Consider the following 27,685-nt stretch of genomic DNA (forward strand, 5'->3'; position numbering starts at 1 on the left):
TTTCCTTCGCTTGCGTTGCTTTCCTTCGCCCCACCGTCCCGCAGACCCCCCTCTGCAATGCTGCCTCTCTGGCAGCTCCAAATTCTGCCACACCTTTAAATCTTACAATTCATGCTCGATTTTATATTGTTTTCTCTTTTTTTTTTTTCATCTTGGAGAAGTTCAACCTGTGGATTACATGAGTCGGGAAAGAAGAACGTGATCACGACGTGGAAATGGAATAATTTAATTGACTTGGTCGCGTTTTTTTTCCATAATGAGTGGATGCTGATTGTGTTCCTGAAGCTGTGGTTTTCCATTCACTTCTGCATGAGGAGGCTCTGCCCCCAATTTAAAGGATTATAGCTGAAATTGTTTCCATATAACCATGGCTGAAGGTAGGACTGTGACACCTGCATTAGCACAGAAATGAACAACACTTGCTTCTTCATACAGTACATAAATCCTAAGAGATATAAAGTATAATGTAATACATGTAATACTATGTTTTGATTTGGTTATGTCCTCTTCTGAAAATGTGTTGAAAGTTGGTTGCTATAAATACAGGATATCATGTAGCCAGAGTATTAGCGTTGCTCTCCTGTGACAGACATGACTGCTGCTGCGGCTGACCTCTGGTTTTTCTTTTGGCCATTTAAAAAATAGGTTCATACAAGTGGAATTTTCCAACCAATTATTTAGCTTGGTGACGTTTTGGGGCTTGAATGAATTGAGCAATACGGCAAGTTTTCCTTTCGAATCAGTGTACGTTTATTGTGAAATACTGACACCAGCTGTCCATCCGGAATAATTCAGAAGGGTCTGTTATTAGTTCTTTGATTACAGCTTATGAGGAAGTAAATCGGGCAAGTCGGTCATGCTCAGGTTTCATTTAAAGGTCTCTAACACCTTGGCACCATGTCCAAGTTGGAAAGTACAGCAGTGTCATTAAATGCCATCACAATCATTTTCTGATTGCGAAACAGGACTTATGAAGTGCAACATGTGTTTGGATAACCTGATGAAATAAAAATGACAGATGATTATTGTCTTTTATGCTCTTAAATCTGACAAGATGTTTGAATCAAAGCAATTCATTTCACCAAAATTTCCATAATCCCACAACATCAGGACACAGGATGAGGTGATCGTCTAGAAAATGCAAAGATCAGACACAGTGTCTCCACCGTGAGAAGTTTTCTTTGATCACAGAGGATATATTTTTGTATACGAGAGACTTCAGTATTTATGTTTCTTGTGTTCTTAATTTTCTATATTTCTGTGCACTAATCAAAGTTTTAAAACATTTAAATAAAAACCCGATGACAGGTTTGTTTGCTGATGTCGTCTGTCAATCAATTGTGATCAATCCACACAACCGGATGAAGCAGTTGAGTTTAACTCTCAATTAATAGTAATAATAATAATAATATAATAATAATAATGTTTTTCAGAACTTAAACGTGATGATATTTTGACTTTAACGAGAAATGCAATGAGAGTCGTATTTTCAGGAGCCTGACCAATGATAATATTCAGACTTTAGATTTTTAAGATGCTGATTTAAATATTAAAGAGTCCCCAAGTGGGGCATTTTACAGTCGACAGATGAACAGGCCAATGCTCGCTGGCACATCTTAGCCATCATACACGTGGATTCTGTTGTATTTTTTTGGCATTTTGGCCGATATTATTGCAAACGTTGTACTGCAAACAGGACTGCCATGATGAGGTTGAGAGTTCTCAGAGAGACTTCTTGCTTTATTTCACATCAAGGAGCCTCCACAGCCGGTGGGTCCAATGGAGCAGCCGCACCACAGACGAGCTCGCTCAAGTCCAAAGGTCAGGGCTTCCTCGGGAAGCTGAAAATGTCTGTGGAGCTGCTGATCGCCCTGGTGGCTCTCCTGTCCTGGGTGGTGGTTGGAGTGGTGATGTTTGACTTTGTGGAGTACAAGGCCGTCCCCGGTAAGTCATGACTACCTGACAGTGCATATTGTTTAGGAATTCAACCACCAAACATGCATCTCACCTTGTTATTCATCTCAGACATCCAGCAAATCGTTTCGGACCCCATGCAAGCTGTAAACGACGCTGTTGATGAAGTATCCAGTCTACTCCATAAGTTTCAAGGTACATAAGAGAGGCAGCATGCATGCCGCACCTTTCCAGCAGCGTTGAAGTGACGATTGTAATGATTGACTCGTATGTCTGGGCCCTTAGAATGTGCACCTGATTTAAGTGACCCCACGTCCACTGCCATCTACGCAGCTGAGGAATTAAAGGAAGCAAAAGATGGATTTGTTCGCTATTTTTCTGATGAAGAAGGTATGACACACTCACACTCGGAGAACAAAAGTTGTTATCATTTTTAGCATACATGTGATGTGACAATGGCTCTAATAACCTACCCCCCGAATCCACAGGGAACTTCTACCTCAGCTATGTTGACCCTGTGATCATCGGTCGACAAGCTTTCCATTCAACCAATGATTTTATGCATGGAGTCACGGACAACTTGAGGCACAAACTGTGCGCTATTCTGGACAAGGCATTAGATACTATATTGGATATAACTAAAGGTAAGTATTCCATATTGCATGCTTACTTCTGGCTGATGAATTCATCCGTCTTCCATTTTTGATTCACGACGAATGACTCAAGAATAAACTCACGATACATTCATTTTTCCCACACTATTTTTCGCAGGAAAAGTTGACCTTCGCTACATTGACCCTGTCGTCATTGGTAGAAGTGTCATCAATGCTACTAATGATTTTGTGTGTGGAGTGGGGGGCTACATCCGGGATGTGCTATGCGCCATTATGGACACAATTCTGGATGTAGTACAAGGTATTTTCTCTCCTCATTTAACATCCCTCTAATCTGTAACCTCCTGAATATTGAAATGACAATTTCACACAGCATACATTACTGATTTTACATATTAGTCCTTATTTGTTTTCTGTTTGTTTTTTTTTCTCAGGAACCGTGGATATTAGCTTCATGGACCCTGTGGTAGTTGGCAGAAACATCTTCAGTGTTACAAATGACACCATGAATGGAATAGTGGGCTACATGCAGGACGTGCTCTGTGCCGTCGTCGACAGCATACTGGATATAACAAAAGGTACCTCTGCTATATTTGAACATTCATATTATTTGTGGTGCATTCTTTCCATTAAATGCTATGTCTGTATTGTTGAATCCTTTTTGTTGCCCAAATTCCTGACTAAATCAACATTATTACACGGCAACTGTTAGCTTGTGTTTGTTGTGAGTGTGTACTATCTATATATCTTTCCCCATTTGTCCCCAATTTGCGTCGTTCTTCTCAGGAACAACTGACATGAGCTTCATTGACCCTGTGGCTGTTGGCAGAAATGTCTTCAGAGGTACGAACGACTTTGTGAGCGGAATAACGGGATACATCCAGGATGTGCTCTGTGACGTCTTTGATGTAACACTGGACACAGGAAAAGGTACAGTACTTTAACCTCTCATCTATGATTTTATAATCTAACGTGTGTTTCACACTCCTGGATCTGCAACCTGCAGTTTCTACTTTGACCTTTCTGTTCAGATATCCAGCATGCTGTGGGATTCAGCCCCATGTCAGCTCTGAAGAGAACCGCGGAAATCACCACTGAGCAGATAAACATGCTCGTGAGCTACGTCTCCACAACGCTGATCGGTGAACAAGGTCATTTAACACTTTTAACATGCGAGGACATCAATAACGAATCATACAATACTATTCCTGGTGTAGCATTCGCTGTATATGTGCCGATATGAATGCGTATGCTAATCCATTAATGGGAAACTATCAATATTTTATTATGATGAACGACAGGTTTAACTGACTGTTGTGCTAATATTACAGGGATCGTGCCTGAAGTGTCCATTGAACCCATGAAAGTTGTCGAAGACGCCTTGTTGGATTTCTCAGACAAGAAGGATTTGTTTGTGGCTTACATGTCGAGCATGCTTGTTGCTGATCAAGGTATGCTTCTTTGCATTAGTTAAATACTGTAACAGTAAATACATAATAACTTAAACTCAACAAAAAGATAAGATTACACATATACATAGTGACACATATACGTGAACATATGTCTAGACTCTATATATTATATATATATAGTGATACAACATGTCGTGAAGACTTGATGCATACTTTATTATATTTTCTTCTCTTTTTTTTAGATGAACCTGTTGTAAATATCATAACTGAAAAAGGTTTCACTTTTTATTACAGTTTTAAATTTCCTAAAAGCATTTTACTAGCGTATGACTGCAAATTACACCCTATTTGTTTGTTTCTTCTCTTTGTGTAGACAAAGCTGCAGCTCTCCCATCTGATATACACATGGTACAAAGGAAAGGTAAGTAAGGACATAAGATTGATCTTTTTTTCCATACAAATGTAAGCAAATGTTCTTTCATTCCTGTATTTTCTTTCAAATGTAGGTGAATTTCTGCCACCCTTTGAAAAAGGTAAGAAAATACCACCATATATCACGGAAATACACTATACTGTTGTTTTGGACGTGTGCACCGTGTGTTGCCAGAGAATAGTTGCCTTACATGCATGTTTGCATTGATTTTTGTTTTTCTAAAAAGTCTGCCTCGTCTGGCATTAGGCAGACTTGAGACCAGTTCACCAAATTATTTTTCGAAAAACTAAACTATCAGTAATAGCCTGAAGTATGATGACATTGTATGTTAATCTTGTTTTGTTGAACTCCATTTTCTACTAACAATGTGCATGATTGATAGAGATGAACACTTTTTTACACACTATTGCTATTGTAATAAAAGTCTATATACGGTTATGGTGAGTGCATCTCTCCCTCTGTTTGTCACACTCACCGTTTGTTGGATGTAACATTTCTCTGCATTCATGTGTTTTGCCCACAAGTTCATTTTGTTCCAGTCATAATGTTTTGTGTCCTATGTATTGAAGGATTTCTATGTTGTATTGAGCATGAACATGTGTTTTTATAACGTGTCCTTTGGAGTTGCATTCCACTGACTGACTGACTGACCAACTGTAACCGGTATTTCAATCATTTAAACATCTGCAATATACTGTATGTGCATCTGAATGTATCTGGTATGTTTGTGCTGAATGTTTTTGTCTGAAATATTTGTATTTGATCTTTTATCTAAACCAGATGTTTCAAAACGTAGTCTGGGCTGGTATTGTCAATTTGGTTGGTAATAATTTGGGGAAGTGGATGAAAAATCTGTTAACATTTCAAATCACTATTTTTATTTGTGACAACAAATCCTATGAAAAAACAAAAAACAACAATAAGTTTTTAAGATTTACATCTTCATTCAAAATGTCAGAACGTATCGACAGACGAATGATTGTGTGATTTCCTACCCTTGTTCGGCAGTAAGCTCATTTAAATGACATAAGCAAACAGGGAAAGTCATAAATTGCAGTGCATGGTGTGTAATATAAAATGTTATGAATGGTCATTGTTCCCATTTCACCCCATCAAATTCTTCCCTGTGTGAAAATAATTTCGGGACTACTTTCCCATGTTATGACGTGAAGGTCAGATAAGTCAGGTCACATGGGTTGATGGTACAGTTGCAGAGATCATGCAAGCTGCCAAAGATGAAGCTGCTGCTGCTGCTGCTGCTGCTGCAGAGTTAAGCAAAGCCCCCGACTCAAAGATGAAGGAGGAGGAAGAGGAGGAGTCTGAACTTCCCTCTGAAGCTGCCAGTGAAGCAGACAAGGAGGAGGAGGAGGATGGTATTCATACATTTTTCTTTAATAGTCATATTCATAAGTCAGATACAAGATCAATAACAGGCACTAAATTTGTTACTATCACATTACTAGTGAAACATATCGACCTTGAAGAACATGAACCATCACCCGTAGAAGAGGTTGAAGAGGAAAAAAAGGAGATTAAAACAGAAGGCGATGCTGCATTCGGTGAGGAGGAGACAGACGGCGAGGAAGCCGTCAGTACAGAACAGGAGGAGGACTTCAAACCAGAGGATGATGAAGGAGAAGAAGGAGGAGGAGGAGATATTAAAACTGATATTGGAATAGAAGAACAAGTAGAGGAACCAAACACTGATGACGAAGTTGTAGAAGCTGAAGAGGAGACCAAAGCGGAAGATGTTTTGGTAAAAAGGGAGGAGGTGGAGGAAACAAAGATAGAAGAAGATGCATTAAAAGAAGAGGAGGATGAGGAGACCAACATGGAAGAGGAGGTGGTGGAGGAGATCAAATCTGAAGAAGTTTTGGTAGAACATGGAGAGGAAGAAGAGGATAGAAAAATAAATGAAGAGGTGGAAGTGGAGGAAACCAAAACTGAAGTCAATGCAGTAGAAGATGAGGAGAAAGAAGAAGAGACAGAAGAGACACAGACAAAAAACAAAGAAGTTTTGGTAGGAGATGGGGAGGAAGAGGACGAGACAAAATCTAAAGATGCAGTAGAAGATCTGGAAGATAAAGAGGAGGAGCAGGAGGAGGATAAGACAAAAGCTGAAGACGTTTTGGTAAGAGATGGGGAGGAAGAGGATGTGACAAAAACGAAAGATGCAGTAGATTATTTGGAAGATGAGGAGGAGGAGGAAGAGGAGGAGACCAATACTAAAGACGCAGTACAAGATCTGGAAGAAAAGGAGGAAGAGGAGACCAAAACTAAAGATGCAGTAAAAGATTTGGAAGATGAGGAGGAGGAGGAGGACGAGGAGGAAGAGGAGGAGGAGGAAGAGGAGGAAGAGGAGACCAAAACTAAAGATGCAGTAGAAGATTTGGAAAAGGAGGAGGAAGAGGAGACCAAAACTAAAGATGCAGTAAAAGATCGGGAAGAAAAGGAGGAGAAGGATGAAGAGGAGGAGAAGGAGGAGGAGGAGGAGGAGGAGGAGGAGGAGGAGGAGACCAAAACTAAAGATGCAGTAGAAGAAGATCTGGAGGATGAGGAGGAGAAAGAGGAAGAGGAGACAAAAACAGAAGAAGAGGTTGATGAGGAGGAAACTAAAGATGAAGATCTTCATGCTGTAGAAGGAAGAGACAAAGAAAACATTGAAATAACTGATGACGCTGATGTCGAAGATCAGCTGGTAAAATCTGACCAGGAAGCTTTAGATGCGGACAATATTGAGCATTTAGAAGAAGAGGAGGAAGAAGAAAAACTGATCAAAGTGGAGGTGATGGAAGTGGACCATGAAGACAAAGAGCCATCTGTCCAGAATCTTGATTTTGAGATTTTAGAACTCCATAATGCCAGTGTTGTCTCCGAATCTGACAATATTGAGGAAGAGGAAACAACTATTCACGACCAAGACGAATACTCCGACATCATCGAGGAACTGGATGAAAACAACAACAACAGTGAAAGTGTGAAAACTGGAATCAAACGAAAAAGGAAGGTTCACGTTCCCTTTGAGAGACTGAGAAGAGTCGGGTCCAGAGCTGCTCACAAAGAAGAAGAACACCTTCACAAACGTGAGAAAGGTACAACACACTTACCATTATCATCTCATCTATTTCATTTCATTACCTGATTGTAATTCCTGTTTCTGAATGGTTAGTGTGAATATACAATATATCTTTATTTTCTAAACATGTTTTCAAAGGATCACTTGCTTGTGGTGTGATTAAGGTTATTACGGCTAAAAATATACTGGATTTGTTTAATGAGTGACTGATTTACCAAATGTAACACATTTCATGTTTTTATATCAATGTGGTTTGTTAACAGTGTGTCTTCGATGACAACATTTTAGGAAAGGGCTCAAGTTTTAGCGCATAGTTGAGTTTGAAGACTTGCCCAGACACACTTTAACTCAATTTGTGTTGCCCAAAAGAAGAAGTCCACTCATATCCTTGGATTGACTGTACTCGCGTAGCCTCTAAATTTAGCATTTGTTCAATCTGAACACTTAGGTGGTAGAGCTCAGATGGCTCCGTGATCATAATATACACCACTTGTTCGAAACAAGGTCACATTTGACATTTATATCTCTATGCATGGCTTCTAGTCTAGAACAACTTGATTTGTGTGCCAATCTTCCTTCTGGACACAAACACAGATTCAATTGATAATCTCCTTCGATCTTCTCATATCACTCCAGGAAAGACGAGCACATTTCCCAATAGGTTTTTTTTCCTTTAGAGGCAAATTAGAGATGATTTGAAAAGCATATAAAGATGGGCATAACCAGAGCAACTCTAACTAAAGTTTTATTTAGATCAGAAACTCATTATGACGTAGGTGTGAATAGCTGCAAAGGAAGAGGATCTTGGGACTGATACAGCTTCTTCAGCTGTGCTCTTGTCTTTTTGATGACTCAGAAAAGACTAATCTATTTTCCAGGATGCTAATAGTGTACTTAAGTGTTCCTGCTTTAGACCAAACAGCCATTGCTTTGAGCCACTGAATAACACATTATTGTGACTTGTAGAGCTCTGCAGTCAAGCTCTAATATGTAGGTCTGGTTGCTTTAATAATATAATATATAGTTGTGGTGTGTTTTTGATCAGTGTTTTAACGTTATAGTGCTTATAGTGCTTGCATGGTTATGTCATGATGACTGGGCGTTTTACACCGCACTGCTGTTATAGCGTGGCGCTACGCAGTGTGATTACTGGTCAGAATTGCATTGTTCTGTTAATTCTTACATATTTCTGCACGATGTACTTTAGTTCTCAAAGAGGCAAAGGAAAGACATGCAATAAAAGAAGTTAAAGATGCCATCATTAAAGGTAATACTTTTTAAATTATGCAGTTTTTCACATGTTTACTCCCAATATACTACTCTTCCTATTTCCTAATGTTTTTATTTAATGCATTCCCTATGTAGGGAAAACAAGAATGTAGATACTCGATGCACACAACTTGATTCGTAAATGATGTTTTGTTACTTACAGACCTCAAAGCTGCAAAAACGGAAAAGGAGGAGAAAAAAGTGGAAGCCAAACTTGAAGAAATCATAGACATAAAACTAAAAGAAGAAACGCTAAAGGAAGAGGCTAAACCACTTAAAAAGAAACCAATAAAGTCCAAAGGTAATTACACTTACTGATGAAAGTAGAAAATATTGTGCAAAAGTACAGGTATATAAAATGTAAACAAGGTTATTAACTTTTATAGTGTATGTATGTGCAAAAAATGTCAACAGAATGCTGCTACATTATTTATTTGTTTATCCATTCCGTATATATGCATATTTCAGTACTTAAGGACATACCATTAACAGTGGTCAACAAGGAAAGCAGGTGTATATCACTAGTATATATGTATAACATAACATATAACATATTTATGTATGTTATGTTCAGTATTAGTAGTATTCCCATATGTACACAAAAGGCACCAGGCACTTTGTTTAGCCTCAAGACTGGTCCAGCACTGGTTAGTGAAATCTTGAAATACATGAAAAACTAACATGTTGATGGTTACTTTTAGAAGAAGAGTCTAAGAAGAAGGAAGGACCTAAGAAACCGCCCAAAGAAGAAAAAGAAGTTAAGAAGCCTTCTGAAGAGGACAAAGAAACAACAAAACCAAAAGGGAAGAGACAAGTAAAAAAACCTATTGAAGTCAAAATAAAAGTGATCAAAGAGAAAGAAATCAGAATACAATCAAGGAAGGAGAAAGAAGTCAAGAAACCATCTGAAGAAAAAGATGTCAAGAAACCATCCGGAGTGGTAAAACAAGTCAAGAAACCATCTCAAGAAGAGAAAGAGGTCAAGAAACCACCCAAAGAAGAGAAAGAGGTCAAGAAACCACCCAAAGAAGAGAAAGAGGTGAAGAAACCACCCAAAGAAGAGAAAGAGGTCAAGAAACCATCTAAAGAAAAGACAGAGGTCAAGAAACCATCTAAAGAAAAGACAGAGGTCAAGAAACCATCTAAAGAAGATAAAGAGGTAAAGAAACCATCAAAAGAAGACAAAGAGGTCAAGAAACCATCTAAAGAAGATAAAGAGGTAAAGAAACCATCTAAAGAAGAGAAAGCAGTCAAGAGACCATCTAAAGATGACAAAGACGTCAAGAAACCATCTAAAGAAAAGACAGAGGTAAAGAAACCATCTAAAGAAGACAAAGACGTCAAGAAACCACATCAAGAAGACAAAGAGGTCAAGAAACCATATAAAGAAGATAAAGAGGTCAAGAAACCATCCAAAAAAGAGAAAGCAGTCAAGAGACCATCTAAAGAAGAGAAAGAGGTGAAGAAACCATCTAAAGAAGAGAAAGAGGTAAAGAAACCATCTAAAGAAAAGTCAGAGGTCAAGAAACCATCTAAAGAAGAGAAAGAGGTCAAGAAACCATCTAAAGAAGAGAAAGAGGTAAAGAAACCATCTAAAGAAGACAAAGACGTCAAGAAACCATCTAAAGAAAAGACACAGGTCAAGAAACCATCTAAAGAAGACAAAGAGGTCAAGAAACCATCTAAAGAAGAGAAAGAGGTAAAGAAACCATCTAAAGAAGACAAAGACGTCAAGAAACCATCTAAAGAAAAGACACAGGTCAAGAAACCATCTAAAGAAGAGAAAGAGGTAAAGAAACCATCTAAAGAAGACAAAGACATCAAGAAACCATCTAAAGAAGAGAAAGAGGTAAAGAAACCATCTAAAGAAGACAAAGACGTCAAGAAACCATCTAATGAAGAGAAAGAGGTAAAGAAACCATCTAAAGATGACAAAGATGTCAAGAAACCATCTAAAGAAAAGAAAGAGGTAAAGAAACCATCTAAAGATGACAAAGACGTCAAGAAACCATCTAAAGAAAAGACAGAGGTAAAGAAACCATCTAAAGAAGACAAAGACGTCAAGAAATCACATCAAGAAGACAAAGAGGTCAAGAAACCATCTAAAGAAGAGAAAGAAGCCAAGAAACCATCTACAGAGGAGAAAGAAGTAAAGAAACCACCAAGAGAGAAGAAAGATGTTAAGAAATCCTCTCATGAAGAGAAAGAGGTAAAGAAACCAACTAAAGAAGGAAAGGAAATCAGGAAACCATCTAAAGAAGAGAAAGAAGTCAAGAAACCGTCTAAAGAAGTTAAGAAACTATCTATAGATGAGAGAAACGTCACAAAACTACCATCAAAAGAAGAGAAAGGAGTCAGGAAACCATCTGAAGTAGAGAAAGAAGTCAAGAAACCATCTAAAGAAGTTAAGAAACCATCTAGAGATGAGAGAAACGTCACAAAACTACCATCAAAAGAAGAGAAAGAAGTCATGAAACCTTCTAAAGAAGTTAAGAAACCATCTAGGGATGAGAGAAACGTCACAAAACTACCATCAAAAGAAGAGAAAGGAGTCAGGAAACCATCTGAAGTAGAGAAAGAAGTCAAGAAACCATCTAAAGAAGTTAAGAAACCATCTAGAGATGAGAGAAACGTCACAAAACTACCATCAAAAGAAGAGAAAGAAGTCATGAAACCTTCTAAAGAAGTTAAGAAGATATCTATAGATGAGAGAAACGTCACAAAACTACCATCAAAAGAAGAGAAAGAAGTCAGGAAACCATCTAAAGTCGAGAAAGAAGTCAAGAAACCATCTAAAGAAGTCAAGAAACCATCAAAAGAAGTCAAGAAACCACCTACAGAAGATAAAGCAGTTAAGAAGATATCTAGAGATGAGAGAAACGTCACAAAACTACCATCAAAAGAAGAGAAAGAATCCAAGAAACCACCTAAAGAAGATAAAGCAGTTAAGAAGATATCTAGAGATGAGAGAAACGTCACAAAACTACCATCAAAAGAAGAGAAAGAAGCCAAGAAACCACCTAAAGAAGATAAAGCAGTTAAGAAGCCATCTGAAGAAGAGAAAGAGATAAAGCAACCTCGTAAAGAACAGAAAGAAGAGATAAAACATCCCAAAGAAGAAAAAGAAAAGAAGAAACACCCTGACAAAGTGAAGAAACTTCTCAAAGAAAAGAAAGAGACAAAACTTCCCAAAGAAGAAAAAGTAGAAATTAAGTCTCAAAAAGATGAGAAGAAATCCCCCAAAGAAGGAGTAGATGTTAAACTATCTAAGGAAGAGAAAAAATTGAAAAAGCCTCAAGAAGAGATAGTAGAGAAAACGATGAAGCCCAAAGAACTGAAGGAAGTAAAGAAGCCTTCTCATGAAAGGAAAGAAGTGAAGAGAGCTACAAAAGAAAATGAGAAAAAAGAAGTTAGAAAGACATCTGAAGATAAGAAAGAAGTAAAACCTTCAAAGGAAATGGAACACAAGAAGTTTTCTAAGAAAGACAGAGTAGAAAACATGTTTTCAGTGAATAAAAATGTTACTAAGTCTATAAAGGACACAGACCTGAAGAAGCCTTCTGTGGTGGAAAAACCTGAAGAAAAGCAAGCAAAACCTTCAAAAGAAAGGTCAGTACCAAAAACTCTTTCAAGAGGAAAACAAGAATCACCAAAACTGTCTAAAAAAGAACCAACGAAGCTCACTAAAGAACAAGATCAAGGGAAACCGTCCAAAGACAAGAAAAAGGTCCAGATGATTCCCAAAGAGGACAAGGAACCAAAGAAGACGTCAAAGGAAAAAATAGAACCAACAAAACAAATCAAGAAAACTCATAAAGATGAAGAACCTGTCAAGATTCGAGATACCAAGACAGGTAGGCCTATAGGCGAGCAATGCAGTGTATTTTAACAAACAAACAATATGATCCATAACAACAGTAAGAATCTACAGTCTTGAACGCAGCTATGTGAGACTGTACGACACAATGGTGCAATTGTTTGAATTGATTGAAATGCTTTCATCATCATACTCACTATGACAATGCTTACATGTTGATGTTAAGCATGAATTATGATCACAAGATTTAAGGAGCATGAAGAAGTGTGAATAGATTGATAAGTTTATTTTGTTCAATGGAGGGTATCCTTCCTTTTTCTGTATAATGTACGTGACACTGTTAAATCATCTTAGCCTTTTTAATTCAGATGCTGGACCCAAAAAGACTGTCAAGAAAGCGGTTGCATCTGTTCTGAAGAAGGACCATCTTAACGTCACAAAATCTGGTGAGATATTACAGTGTGTATAGGATATGATCACAGTGATATTATATATTAATGCTTGGTATTTGATGAATCTTCAGTGACACAGCTTAATTGGTTAAATGGGACACAATGAGAGAGTCCTCGCCTGAAAATGACATTATTGGTATCATTCTGCTGTTTGTTTCAGCAGATGAACGCATGAAAAATGCTGTAAAGGTGCTTAAAGCTGCAAAAAAGCAGACAATTCCATTCCTGAAAAAGAAGCACACGAATGTTACAAAGACAGGTAAGCAACTTATTTAAGTATTGCATGAAGAGCTAACAGTTCAATGGGAAATCAAGAGGAGCTAATTCAACATATTGTTCATACTCCCCAATAATAGAGCTTCCTGAAGCCCTGAAGGTGAAAGCCAAACCAGAACTTGCAAAGAAACGTAAGCACCTGCTTATATTCTTTTGTGTCAATTCATTTGTAGAACCGAATTGAATATGTTATTTTGCTGTGTAGATGTTTTAATAACTTCCATTTTAAAAAAAAAAAAGGGAAAAGGAGATATGTGTTCAACGGATAAGATGTCATATTGTCCACAGTGGCTGTTCCCAAAGAGGCCAAGAAGGAAGCAAAGGAACAAATCAAACCTGTATTATCAGGTAATGCAAAGCCGTCCACTGCAAGCATGGCTCAAAATAATGTTATTGAACATGACGAGTTTTCATGACAATACAATATTTGTAAACATTAGGTTTATTTTAGAAAATTTTTTTAATATATAGTCCCAAAGAGAGGCCTGACTTGAGCCGAAAGAAGGCTAAAACTAGTTATATGTTTCATTGTGTTCTTTTTTTACAGCTGCTGGACCCAAAAAAGCTGCAAAGAGGATTAAAGTAGCCACGAAGGAAATAGCATCTCTCCTGAAGAGGGAACATATTAACATTACAAAAGCAGGTAAGATAATATTAGTTGGACTTTAGAAGTCCCAAAGAGAGGCCTTACTGGAGCCTAAAGAAGGCCAGATAGATTGATCGGTGGCAATATCTCTTTTCTCAGTATATTTTATGTGAAACTGTTCAATCAGCATTTTCTTTTTATTTCAGACGATGGACCTAAAAAAGCTGCGAGTTTGATTAAAGTAGTCAAGAAGGAGGTTGCGTCTGTCCTGAAGAAGGAACATCTTGACATTACAAAAGCAGGTGAGATAATACAGTATGTAAAAGATCTGGTCTGGTAATCATAGAGTATGTAATATATATTCTTGTAAATGTGTTCAGCTGCAAGATATGACAGACTTCACCAGCAATACTATGTAAAGTAAAATAAAATGAAGTAGTAACTGAACTTGTAGCATCATTTCCTGCTGTTGGTTTCAGCTGATGAACCCAAGAGGACAGTCAAGGTGCAGAAAAGTACAAAAAAGCAGACAGTTCCTGTCCTGAAAAAGGAGCACATGAATATTACAAAGACAGGTGAGTAACAGGTCAGAGTCACTGTAACAACATGAAAACAGACGATCTATAAAAGATCATGAATGTCAATCTGACATATCAAGTGACCATATTGATAGTGTCAGATTCAATTTCACCACTTTTTAACCAAGTGTTGAACTTATTTAAGAAGAAGTATTGCATACAATACCAGTTTAATGTGAAACTAAGATGAGCTAATTAAATATATGTTTTAATATTCCCAAATAATAGAGGTTCCTGAAGCCCCAAAGGTGAAAGCCAAACCAGAACTTGCAAAGAAAGGTAAGCACATGCTTATTTTCTTTTGTATCAATTGTCAATTTCATTTGTAAAACCAAATTGAATATGTTATTTCGCTGTGTAGATGTTTTGCCTTTTTTTTTTATCAAACCTTTCAAGGATGAACGTATACATTTTAGGTTTTCAGACATAAAACATTACATGTGTTCCACAGATAAAAAGTTAGACAATCCAAAAAAGTGTCATATAATAAATACTGATCTTTATGAAAAACTACATCTTTAAGGCTTTTTGATGTCATATTTTCCATCAGTGGCTGTTTCCAAGGAATCCAAGAAGGAAGCAAAGGAACAAATCAAAATCAAACCTGTAATATCAGGTAACGCAAAGCCGTCCACTGCAAGCATGGCTCACAATACTGTTATGAAACATGACGAGTTTTCATGACAATACAATATTTGTAAACATTAGGTTTAGAAAGTCTTATTAATATACAGTCCCACAGAGAGGCCTGACTTGAGCCGAAAGAAGGCTAAAACTATTTAGATATTTCTCTCTTCTTCTTTTTTTTACAGATGCTGGACCCAAAAAAGCTGCAAAGAGGATTAAAGTAGCCACGAAGGAAATAGCATCTCTCCTGAAGAAGGAACATATTAACATTACGAAAGCAGGTAAGATAATATTAGTTGGACTGTAGAAGTCCCAAAGAGAGGCCTTACTGGAGCCTAAAGAAGGCCAGATAGATTGATAGGTGGCACTATTTCTTTTCTCAGTATATTTTATGTGAAACTGTTCAATCAGCATTTTCTTTTTCTTTTTAATTCAGACGACGGACCTAAAAAAGCTGCGAGTTTGATTAAAGTAGTCAAGAAGGAGGTTGCGTCTGTCCCGAAGAAGGAACATCTTGACATTACAAAAGCAGGTGAGATAATATGTAAAAGATCTGGTCTGGTAATCATATAGTATGTAATATATTCTTGTAAATGTGTTCAGCTGCAAGATACGACAGACTTCACCAGCAATACTATGTAAAGTAAAATAAAATGAAGTAGTAACTGAACTTGTAGCATCATTTCCTGCTGTTGGTTTCAGCTGATGAACCCAAGAGGACAGTCAAGGTGCAGAAAAGTACAAAAAAGCAGACAGTTCCTGTCCTGAAAAAGGAGCACATGAATATTACAAAGACAGGTGAGTAACAGGTCAGAGTCACTGTAACAACATGAAAACAGACGATCTATAAAAGATCATGAATGTCAATCTGACATATCAAGTGACCATATTGATAGTGTCAGATTCAATTTCACCAATTTTTAACCAAGTGTTGAACTTATTTAAGAAGAAGTATTGCATGCAATACCAGTTTAATGTGAAACCAAGATGAGCTAATTAAATATATGTTTTAATATTCCCAAATAATAGAGGTTCCTGAAGCCCCAAAGGTGAAAGCCAAACCAGAACTTGCAAAGAAAGGTAAGCACATGCTTATTTTCTTTTGTATCAATTGTCAATTTCATTTGTAAAACCAAATTGAATATGTTATTTCGCTGTGTAGATGTTTTGCCTTTTTTTTTATCAAACCTTTCAAGGATGAACGTATACATTTTAGGTTTTCAGACATAAAACATTACATGTGTTCCACAGATAAAAAGTTAGACAATCCAAAAAAGTGTCATATAATAAATACTGATCTTTATGAAAAACTACATCTTTAAGGCTTTTTGATGTCATATTTTCCATCAGTGGCTGTTTCCAAGGAATCCAAGAAGGAAGCAAAGGAACAAATCAAAATCAAACCTGTAATATCAGGTAACGCAAAGCCGTCCACTGCAAGCATGGCTCACAATACTGTTATGAAACATGACGAGTTTTCATGACAATACAATATTTGTAAACATTAGGTTTAGAAAGTCTTATTAATATACAGTCCCACAGAGAGGCCTGACTTGAGCCGAAAGAAGGCTAAAACTATTTAGATATTTCTCTCTTCTTTTTTTACAGATGCTGGACCCAAAAAAGCTGCAAGGAGGATTAAAGTAGCCACGAAGGAAATAGCATCTCTCCTGAAGAAGGAACATATTAACATTACAAAAGCAGGTAAGATAATATTAGTTGGACTGTAGAAGTCCCAAAGAGAGGCCTTACTGGAGCCTAAAGAAGGCCAGATAGATTGATAGGTGGCAATATCTCTTTTCTCAGTATATTTTATGTGAAACTGTTCAATCAGCGTTTTATTTTTATTTTTAATTCAGACGATGGACCTAAAAAAGCTGCGAGTTTGATTAAAGTAGTCAAGAAGGAGGTTGCGTCTGTCCTGAAGAAGGAACATCTTGACATTACAAAAGCAGGTGAGATAATACAGTACGTAAAAGATCTGGTCTGGTAATCATAGAGTATGTAATATATATTCTTGTAAATGTGTTCAGCTGCAAGATACGACAGACTTCACCAGCAATATATGCAAAGCAAAATAAAATAAAAGTCAAACTGAACATTTCCTGCTGTTCATTTCAGCTGATGAACCCAAGAGGACAGTCAAGGTGCAGAAAAGTGCAAAAAAGCAGACAGTTCCTGTCCTGAAAAAGGAGCACATGAATATTACAAAGACAGGTGAGTAACAGGTCAGAGTCACTGTAACAACATGTTAAATTAAAGCAACAGTGCATGTGAAAAAAAAAATATATTTATCAATCTCACCAATGAAGAAACAGATTTGATCCAATCATATTTTAACAGAGTTGTCGTTGACTCACACAGTATTGTCTGCATACAATGCTCTCATTACATGTTTTAATGTGAAGCTAAGATGAGCTAATGAATTAGATTTTGTAATACTCCCCAATAATAGAGGGACTTTGAAGTCCCGAAGAGAGGCCTTACTGGAGCCTCAAGAAGGCCAGAAAGATTAAGAAGTGGCAATATCTCTTTCCTCAATATATTTTATGTGAAACTGTTCAATCAGCGTTTTCTTTTTATTTCAGACGATGGACCTAAAAAAACTGTGAGGATGATTAAAGTAGTCAAGAAGGAGGTTGCGTCTGTCCTGAAGAAGGAACATCTTGACATTACAAAAGCAGGTGAGATAATACAGTTTGTACAAGATCTGGTCACAGAGACATTTTGATGAATTTTGCAGTAGCTCAGTTGTTTAATTGGACTGAAAAGAGAGAAACAAAAGAGACTGTCCTCACCCGGTCTTCCACAAAAATCACTTTATAATCACATCATATGTAGTATATATAATATGTAATATATATTCTTGGAATTTTTTTCAGCTGCAATATACGACAGACTTTACTAGCAATACTATGTAAAAAAAAAAAAATTAAATTAAAGGGTAACTGACAATTGTAGCATAATTTTTTGCTGTTCATTTCAGCTGATGAACCCAAGAGGGCAGTCAAGGTGCAGAGAAGTGCAAAAAAGCAGACAGTTCCTGTCCTGAAAAAGGAGCACATGAATATTACAAAGACAGGTGAGTAACAGGTCAGAGCCACTGTCACCACATGTTACAGTGAAGCGAGAGTGCATGTGAGGTCATCAATAAAACAACTTGATATTTATCAATCTCACAAATCAAGAATAACAGATGTGATCCGATCATATGCCCTTGACTCAAACAGTCTACTAGAATTACTGTCTGCGTAACGTGCTCCCATTACATGTTTAATGTGAAGCTAAGATGAATACTCTCCAATAATAGAGGTTCCTGAAGCTCCTGAGGTGAAAGCCAAACCAGAACCTTCAAAGAAAGGTAAAAGTGTCTTAAGTCTGATGTGTTCTAGTTTAGATGCTTGTTAACTTTATATCTCAATAAAAGAATCCAACCAATATGATAATTAAACCTAAACCTATTCCAGTTAGATAGTATGGATATTGTTGCATATTGACACAACTTTCTATGTGGAGAACCCATCAAAAGTCACATATCCAAAGAAAGTGTCACATATTGAATACTGATATTTATATAAACCTCTATCTTAAAGGCTTTTTGATGTCATTTATTCCACCAGTGGCAGCGCATAAGGAGCCCAAGAAGGAACCAGAGGAAAAAGTCAAACCTGCACCAGTAAAACCAGGTAGAGCAAAGCATCCATGAAGCCTGACAGCATGACTGAAAATACTAGTATGACAAATGAACATAACACAATATTTTTAAATATTAGTTGGAATTTAGAAGTCCCAAAGAGACGCCTTACTGGAGCCTCAAGAAGGCCAGATAGATTAATAAATGGCAATATTTATATTCTCAGTATATTTTATGTGAAACTGTTCAATCAGCGTTTTCTTTTTATTTCAGACGATGGACCTAAAAAAGCTGAGAGTTTGATTAAAGTAGTCAAGAAGGAGGTTGCGTCTGTCCTGAAGAAGGAACATCTTGACATTACAAAAGCAGGTGAGATAAAATGTAAAAGATCTGGTCCGGTAATCATATAGGATGTAATATATGTTCTTGTAAATTTGTTCAGCTAAAAGATACGACAGACTTCACCAGCAATATTATGTAAAGTGAAATAAAAGGAAGTAGTAACTGAACTTGTAGCATCATTTCCTGTTGTTCATTTCAGCTGATGAACCCAAGAGGACAGTCAAGGTGCAGAAAAGTGCAAAAAAGCAGACAGTTCCTGTCCTGAAAAAGGAGCACATGAATATTACAAAGACAGGTGAGTAACAGGTCAGAGTCACTGTCACCATATGTTACATTAAAAGTGTATCCAACCAATAACATTCGTAAGTGTATTTCTTTCCTTAGTATATTTTATGTGAAACTTTTTAATCAGCTTTTCCTTTTGAATTCAGACGATGGACCTAAAAAAGCGGCGAGGATGATTAAAGTAGTCAAGAAGGAGGTTGCGTCTGTCCTGAAGAAGGAACATCTTGACATTACAAAAGCAGGTGAGATAATACAGTTTGTAAAAGATCTGGTCACAGAGACATTTTATTCTTGTGGTTAATACATTTTCGGTGCTAATCAATTATATTGTTTAATATTCTCTAATAAAAGAGGTTCCTGAAGGTCTTACGTTGAAAGCCAAACCAGAACCTGCAAAGAAAGGTAAAAGCCTGCTTTTATTCCAACTATGAATTCATTTTTAAAAGTGAACTTTTACCTTTTTTGTCTATTTTGATGGTCCGTAACCTAATATCGCTTCAATATTTAATCAGCTGTTCAAGAATTAAATATATCAAAATATCATGGATATATTTGGTGTGCTGACTGATATGCTCACAGTTATGAGTAGAACAGATAAAGAAGTACTGTATATATCAAAAGATAGTTTCACATCATAAACACTTGTCTTGATCAACTTATCCACTAGTGGCAGCTCACAAGGAGCCCAAGAAGGAACCAGAGGGAAAAATCAAACCTGCTGCTGTAAAACCAGGTAATGCAAAGATTCCCTGATGCTGTGGGGACGTATTCAATCAGAGAGGATGTCAAAATCTGAGAAATTGTATCTGAAACACTGGATATCCTTACATAAACAACTTTATACCCCAATGATATAAACGAGGGTAGGCTAGATTACAATCTCTCAAACTGCATCCTCAAAAATGATTTAAAACAGTTTAAAACTAAAAAAAAAACTGAACATTATAACCTTCATGAAGGTCAGAATTATTGCAAGATTTGGATATTAGTCTGTATAAATAATTAGGTTGGTCACTGTTATCTGAGAATATATATATATATGTATATATATATATATATATATATATATATATATATATATATATATATATATATATATATATACATATATATATATATATATATATATATATATATATATATATATATATATATATATATATATATATATATATATACACTCTTTACAGTTGACACAAACAATGTTCTTCCAAAAAAGGCTTTGCTCAAAAAAGATAAAAACAGATTATCTCCTTGTGTTTAGCGTTTTCATTTTTCATCTTACTTTCTGGAATGACAACACCTAAAATCTTCCGACACAGAACCTGCTCCACTCAAGACAAAAGCACTCCCAGTATTCAAAAGTAAGAGGACACTAATCAATATGAATGTGTATGTTTAAATAATGAAGTAATTATTTGTCCTACTCATTCATATTTTTTCTTACAGAGGCAGAAGTACCACAGAAAAATGTCTCAATAACAAAGGAGACAGTGAAGGTTGTGCCACTGAAGAAAGGTATACATCTTTTAGTTTGGACAATAATTGTAATATTTTTCATATGTTTACGACTACGCCTTTTATTATGTAATGTGCTAAATGCTCAACACCCGTTTAGGAGTTTAGAATTTTAAATAAACTTGTGCTGTATAACTATTTTCATCTTTTTATTTTACTGTATGTTTTCACATACTAATATTATTATATATATTATATTTCTGTTTTATAGTGCTTATAACTCCAAAAGAGAAAGTCAAACCAGCACCGACAAAAAAAGGTACAGTTACAGAAGATAAACTAGTTTTATCACACAAATATCATCCATAATCACCTTATACCTAATGTATATGACATGTGAATCATCAGATCTTGAAAGATGTGGTGTCAGTGTCTTATTAAACTGCAGTACATGAGCTATAATCACATGGGCAACTTATATGTTATGTTGTTATCCGCTTTAGAAGCTGAGGTTCTCAAGGAGAAGAAAGACGATCCAGGGACTCCCACAAAAGGTTTTTCTCCTTAAATGTCTGTTTGTTTTGTGGTTTCTGTCTGAACTGCATACATTGGAATTAACGGGGCCGTGTATTTCTTTAGCGCCTGTTATCAAAGAGAAACCTAAAACTGCTGAGAAGAAGAAAGGTATGCAGCAGGAGTGTGTTTCTGTGGCGCTTTTGCGGCTATTGACACGTGGCGGCTGATGAGATGCTTCATTTCCACATAGTGGCTCAGCTCAAAACAGTAACATTGAAAATATCCTCATTGATATGCCACATGCCACTCATATGTTATTCCATCAGTGTTATGTGAGAACTGATTTCAGGTTGTTTTCACCAGTCAATTTGGTCACTTTTCATGAACATGATTTCAAAATGTTCAAGCTTTATGCCTACAAGTTATTCTAAGAAATTGTGTTTCCTCCCCCAAAAAATAATTTGAGCTGAATAACTTGATATTTTGGAGATGCATGTTTTTCACACAGCAGAGATGACGCGCTGCACCGTGTAGTTTTTTCGGCTAGGAGCTTTTCAAAGAGATTTATTGTGACATTTTCCCTTATTTCTTGTATTATAGAAGCTGTTGTAAAAGAAAAGGCAAAGGCAAAATCCTCACAGAAAGGTGCTGATTAGTCACACATGGTGTGGGATGCATTTTCCACTTTTTAGATTAAGTAACTATAAGATAAAAGCCAGATTTCCAGAAAATGTTAATAGCAGACATGTTTAATCAAATATGTAAGAAGTGTGATGTAGCGTAAGGACATCGGTCTAACTTACTTGTGTATTCTTTCTCTTCAGAACATATCAAGCCAGTTCTTGCCAAAAAAGGTAACTCTGATACAATCCATCATTATTTGTCGAAAGGTTAACTTTCCTGAACACAAATCCTTTTCCTTACACTCAGCACCTGAGGTGACAAAGGAGGAGCCAAAGCCAGCTCATGAAAAGAAAGGTAAGTAACAACAACAATCATGACAAGACATCGGATTTTATCTTTTTTTTAGTAACAATTTAAGATTTTTTTCTTTATTTTTTTATGAATTAGCTCTTTCTAAAACTGAGGATGACACAAAGAAGGAAAAGGTCAAATCCCTCCTAAAGAAGAAAGGTAGCCAGCACTGCCATCTGCCTGCAGATGATTTTCTTGTGTTCTTGCTCACAGTTTTGTAGACACTAACATGTGTTACTGTTGTGTTACTGCCACAAACATAACAAACTGGACAACAAAACTACTTCCTGTGTATCAACAACTTCTTATATTCTTATCTACTCAGAGTCTACAAAGGAGAACGACAAACCGAAAGGTACTAAAACAACACTTCTTACATTGTCATGTTTGTGACAAATGTACCGAATATTGTTTTAAAAAATCATCTCTTTCTGTCAGTTTAGCATTTTCCTTCAATAAGCTGTCATTACAGAGTATTGTCACAAATGAAAATGTATTAATTGCCTTTTCTCCCAGCATTGTTGAGGAGAAAGGCCAAACCAGTCCATGTAAAGAAAGGTACATTCGTGAAGCTTCGGTTGCAGCAGTAATCCATATGAGATTGAATTATAGTGATCTAGTCGCATAATGTAGGTCATTGCATTCTGTAAAGGCTTTGATCGCTTTGCCCAGGAGCTCTAAAGGCAAATGGCTGATTGTGAGGAACACTGTCTGCTTGTTCAGTCAGGTGTAGTTAGTAGCTCTGCAAAGCGCTGCTTACGAAGATGTTGTCAGGCTTTTATAAGCCACATCTCGTATCTTTTAAAAAGTACACAGTAAAGAGCTGAGATTCCAAAGCAAAGGCCAATTAATCCACCAAACATTAACATTGTGTTGTAAATGTTGAGATGTGAACACAGGTGAAGTCATCCTTGTTCTGCTTTCTAGTTGTAGATCCCTTCCGCTCTGCAAACTGCTTTTAGAGACTACATTTATTTGGTTGTCGCAGTGCTGTGGCTCCAATGTGCATTGTTGGAAAATGAGCTAATATTGGCTTCCGCTCCCAAGTCCTGTGTCCCGAACGCCCGACTCTGACCTTAGTTTCCCTTTTGCAGAACTGGAGACTCTTAAAGAAAAGGACAAACTTGCAGCAGTGAAGAAAGGTAAAGGTTTTCGGACAATGACGATTGCATATTATTTCAGAATTATTTAGATCCATTTATTATGAAAGAAGCCAGGTTAGCATTGAGGTTACGTTAGCATCTATTATATATGCTGCAAAGAAATACTTATAACTGAATTATATCAAATGCATTTTCTCCCTGATGATGCAGCCATTTCCAGGGAAGAGACCAAGCTAGCCCGTGTGAAGAAAGGTACATTTGTGGCGCTTTATTAGCGGCAAGCTTTTTAGGCAACCATGTTACCTTCACAGTAATCTGATTACAACATGTAACCTGAAGTCTAGGAATATTTTCCTGCTGAAAGTGAACGTGTCTATGAATCCTTTATCGAAAACATGCAAAAAATTAAGATTCGCAGACATTATTATTCAGCAAGAAACTATTTTATTATATGTGTATAGACAATAACTTAAAGAAAACTACAATGCAAATTGTCTATAAAACATATATCACACATCCTAGTGTATAGTTGAGCAAAATATCTCTCTGCATGCTGTTAGTTTTAACAATCCGAGGAAGTCCCTGACTTAAAGCATGTCTTTCTAACATATACGTTGTAAGTAGATGAGCCACAGTCATTCTGAAACTAGAAAAACATTCATAGATGCTACACCGGCTTACACAAGCAAGAACGGAAACCCCGTTCCTGGTAATGAAACTAAATTGTAATCGTTTATTTCTTGCCTACTTGTGTTTGTTTCATATTGGTGAAACAGAGCTCGAGGTTCTAAAAGAAAAGACCAAACCCACTGCAACAAAGAAAGGTACAGCATACGACCCCCTTTAGCATTTGATTGCTTCAATACATCTACGACATGCTGAAGAATTATGGAAACTTTGTGATTTATTGCAGAGGTCAGAGTTCGTAGAGAAAAAACAGAACCTGTAAAGAAACGTACCTCGCTTGTTAAGGAAGTGCCTCTGTGGCCGTTTATAGTAAATCTGTTAGCCTAATGTACACTGTAGACCAGGAACACTTATGGATAAAAGTAACTTTTCATTCATTTATTTTAGAAAAAACTGCTGAGAAGATGGCAACCAAAGAAGAGAAAGCTAAAGGTACATCACAGCAGCTGTTTGCAGGAACAGCAGGAAGTGGTTTGAATCTTTGAATAACAATTATTATGAATCTGCTGTATTGTCTGTATTACAGAGGACAGAGTTCTTAAAGAGACACAGGAGCCAGCAAAGAAAGGTACAACTGTTTGTGAAGCAACTCAATTCTAAATGTTCTAAATTTATTTGAACCCAGAAAATGTGTTTTGTTGTAGAAAGATCTGCGGAGAAGACAGTTGCCAAAGAGGAGAAAGTAGAAGGTAATGTATAGAGAAGCAGTCATTTAGGGTAACATAACACTGTATTGTTTTATGATTAACATTGTGTTCTTGTTTTTTTATAGCTGAGCCTTCTGTATCGGACAGCTTTCAAATTGAAGGTAAGTAGAAATTCCCCTCTCATAACCGAAATATCACACAAGTGTGCAAATTGCAGGCTCGGCCTGCTTCCAGGATGCCAGAGAGAGGCGAGGAGCCTCATGTGCTGATCCGTGTGTTGTACTGTCCTCCACAGAGGAGCCCTACTTCCAGTGCTTCTTTGTGGACGAGGACGAGGCCCAATTCCCTTTCTACGCCTTCTCACCGCTGCAGATTTGAAGCTTCAGTCTGAATCCAGTCTGAGGTTTACGATTGAGACATTTTTTACTGATAATGACACGGTCAGGTCGCGCCCCGCGCTGCTGAAACGCAGCCTGCTGTCCCCTGTTGTTTTCCATGAGAAAACCCTGGACAGCAAAGGATGACGGGGGATTTAATGTGACGGTCCGATTTTCTTTTTACTTCCAGATTTGGTTGAGCTCTCGTATCGAATACATGCAGCCAGTGTCATTCCTTTCCATTTTGTTTCGTTATTCATTTGTGTTTAATTGTTTTTCAAAGGTGGATATCTTGATAATGATGGAACAATATAGTGTTTTACCTCGGTGGATCGTTCATGTAGAATTTTAGATCCTCACAGCAACACATGCAAATAAAAATATGATGGTGCTTTTTTTTTTTTTTAAGATGGAACATAGTGCTACAACCAGGGTACAAAAACAGCCACAATTGCGGATTCAAGCTGGACAGAGGTTCAATTCCTACATTTACTTGAAAAGTGGTTAGTTGAGTAATCGTACAAGCATTTTTATGCACCATGTGTAATTTCAGCATTTTCCTTCATTGCATTGTTGGCAGCCATATTTGTTTAATGCTGAACTTATCCTGCTTTCAAAGCCTTTGGATCTACAATTGGGCATTTACAGTGTTTGTGCATTATTCCATAAGTCTTGATATTTTTTCAAAGGAACCTTGTTTTTCACACATATTCCTCTGTTTAATGAAAGAACGTTTTTTTTTCTGTTTTTGTCTGTCTGTTATGTTGTCAAAAGGAATGACCACGCACTGTATATGAGAGCTCCCGAACATACCGATGAAACACTACCTTTAAAGTCTTATTTAACTGCCGACATGTGCTCCATCTCCTCATTTTGACATTGGCGCTTAAAAACAAGCATGGCGTTGCCTGAACTGTCAGAATGAATGAATGACGACATGTTGGAAAAGCTTTTTGACAACTGCTCCCTCTGTTCCACTTCTTTTGCTTGAGGCATTTGAATTCGGTGCAACTTGTCGTCGACAGTGAGAGGACGAGCTTCTTTTGCACTGTTGTCAAAGATGTTTTACAAGCTTGAACATTAACAGTCGGGCACATGTGATGGATTTGTGTCAGTCAGAAGGGATGTGGCTAACAGCAATTCCTTGATAGACCAAAAACTGTGTGCAAAAATATATAGAAACATGATATATTGTAGCAACCTTTTGAGCAGGTTCTTAACACATATAACATGATATGAATGCATATCTTATATAGTTACATCTCTTTAACAGTACTCGCAAAATGTAACAGGATTACATTTTACTAATATCCTGTGCTGTGATGTACAGTTTGGGTTACATGGTTTCAGATTGATTTCGAATATGATTATTGCTCAGAAATGAAAACAAAGTCACGTGTTCGAAATCTCTGAAGAGTCAGAGTATGAAAGATGACGACGCACGCTGCGAGACGCTTTACAGGTTTGTTTAGAAAACCTGAATGTTGTTGTGACATTGAAGTGACACATTTACATATTTGATTATATCTGCACATCATGCGATTACACTATAGATGAATGCAGATGGCACCCCCTGTCCGGGCAGATGAGCTCAGATGTAAACTGGTACAGTATTTCTCAGCTTGTACCGGCTGTTGTTTACATATGGGTCTTTACATTTTGCTCCATATGCTGCATAGAAGACAATTATTAAAGCTTGTGGCACTAATCCCAAGTCTACTCAAAATTAATCCCCTTTTCTTTTAGATTAGAATAATAGAAACAACCTCTTTGTTAGTGCATATACAGTTGAAGGTGCATAAGACCGTCTGCAGCTCACAGTGAGCTCAAGCTCCAGTAATTGACTGCTGGAGTTTTATGGTGATGCTCCTTCATCACTGTTGTAGCTGTTTGTTTTATTTCCAAAATGGCAGTGCGCTGTCTTTGCATATTTATTTTGAGATATTGAATTTTAGTGAAAAAATAAAGATATTGTTGCTATAATAACAAAAGACATTTTGATATATGGTGACAATAGATGAATATTTGTTCTTTTTAACTGAATTGTACCTAAAAACTCACTTGTAAACAACTTGTGCAATACATACACTTTTTAATATATCGCAGTGTTTAGAGCACTGTATGTTTATCTAATAGTCTTTGAATGAAATGTGCATGATGTGTGTGTGTTTTACGCTCACAAATGTTTTTGTGATTTTTTTTCTCCCCTACTTTGAGAATGGCAACACTAAATACTTGAACGTATAAATCATTTGATAACAATAACTGACATCTGTCTCTAAGTGATGTTGCAAACAAGTAAAACTTAAGTATTTGAAATAATATTGTTGTAAATAGTTAAATAAGTGATAAAATAGATTTATCCCCCGAACCATTACAACTGCAACTGCTCTTTAAATGCAGTTATGTATCATTTGTCAATTACATCTTCTTTGTGAATAGTAGCAATTTGACATTAAAACATAGCAATACAAGTTTTTTGTTTGTAAGTCTTGTCTTCCCACCACACAGAGCTCAAACTGAGTTGGACACCAGGAGATGGTCAGCTCCTCATGCTATGTCTCTAATGAGGCCAGCGAGGGGTTACTACTGGTCAGTTTACACCGC

At 36.8% G+C, this 27,685-nt stretch overlaps 2 protein-coding genes across 2 annotated transcripts; both read left to right on the plus strand.

The window, feature by feature from the left end:
• On the plus strand, positions 1–20,068 carry si:ch211-266g18.10 (trichohyalin). Its single transcript, XM_068580551.1, has 37 exons — positions 1–377; positions 1,756–1,944; positions 2,026–2,109; positions 2,200–2,304; positions 2,403–2,558; positions 2,686–2,829; positions 2,963–3,106; positions 3,315–3,458; positions 3,560–3,679; positions 3,860–3,979; positions 4,183–4,215; positions 4,314–4,361; positions 4,447–4,473; positions 8,657–8,716; positions 8,882–9,019; positions 9,420–12,572; positions 12,904–12,981; positions 13,148–13,246; positions 13,344–13,394; positions 13,552–13,611; positions 15,240–15,335; positions 15,491–15,586; positions 15,757–15,852; positions 16,084–16,134; positions 16,405–16,470; positions 16,663–16,758; positions 16,914–17,009; positions 17,176–17,271; positions 17,643–17,738; positions 18,041–18,136; positions 18,365–18,415; positions 18,675–18,740; positions 18,962–19,057; positions 19,230–19,325; positions 19,462–19,557; positions 19,667–19,717; positions 19,983–20,068. The coding sequence occupies exons 1-37, from the start codon at positions 368–370 to the stop codon at positions 20,066–20,068; spliced, it is 6,390 nt and encodes a 2,129-aa protein (XP_068436652.1). The 5' UTR covers positions 1–367.
• On the plus strand, positions 20,068–26,570 carry LOC137787816 (neurofilament heavy polypeptide-like). Its single transcript, XM_068580552.1, has 19 exons — positions 20,068–20,080; positions 20,638–20,679; positions 20,765–20,833; positions 21,045–21,092; positions 21,277–21,327; positions 21,428–21,457; positions 22,114–22,143; positions 22,220–22,267; positions 22,361–22,423; positions 22,590–22,619; positions 22,781–22,822; positions 23,359–23,406; positions 23,578–23,619; positions 24,144–24,191; positions 24,442–24,486; positions 24,581–24,622; positions 24,699–24,743; positions 24,827–24,862; positions 24,997–26,570. The coding sequence occupies exons 1-19, from the start codon at positions 20,068–20,070 to the stop codon at positions 25,077–25,079; spliced, it is 855 nt and encodes a 284-aa protein (XP_068436653.1). The 3' UTR covers positions 25,080–26,570.
• The last annotated feature ends 1,115 nt before the right edge of the window (positions 26,571–27,685 follow it).

The sequence above is a fragment of the Clinocottus analis genome, unplaced genomic scaffold, assembly GCF_023055335.1.
Source record: "Clinocottus analis isolate CAN_PGR_092001 unplaced genomic scaffold, fCliAna1.0.p SCAF_17, whole genome shotgun sequence".
NCBI classification, from domain to species: Eukaryota; Metazoa; Chordata; class Actinopteri; order Perciformes; family Cottidae; genus Clinocottus; species Clinocottus analis.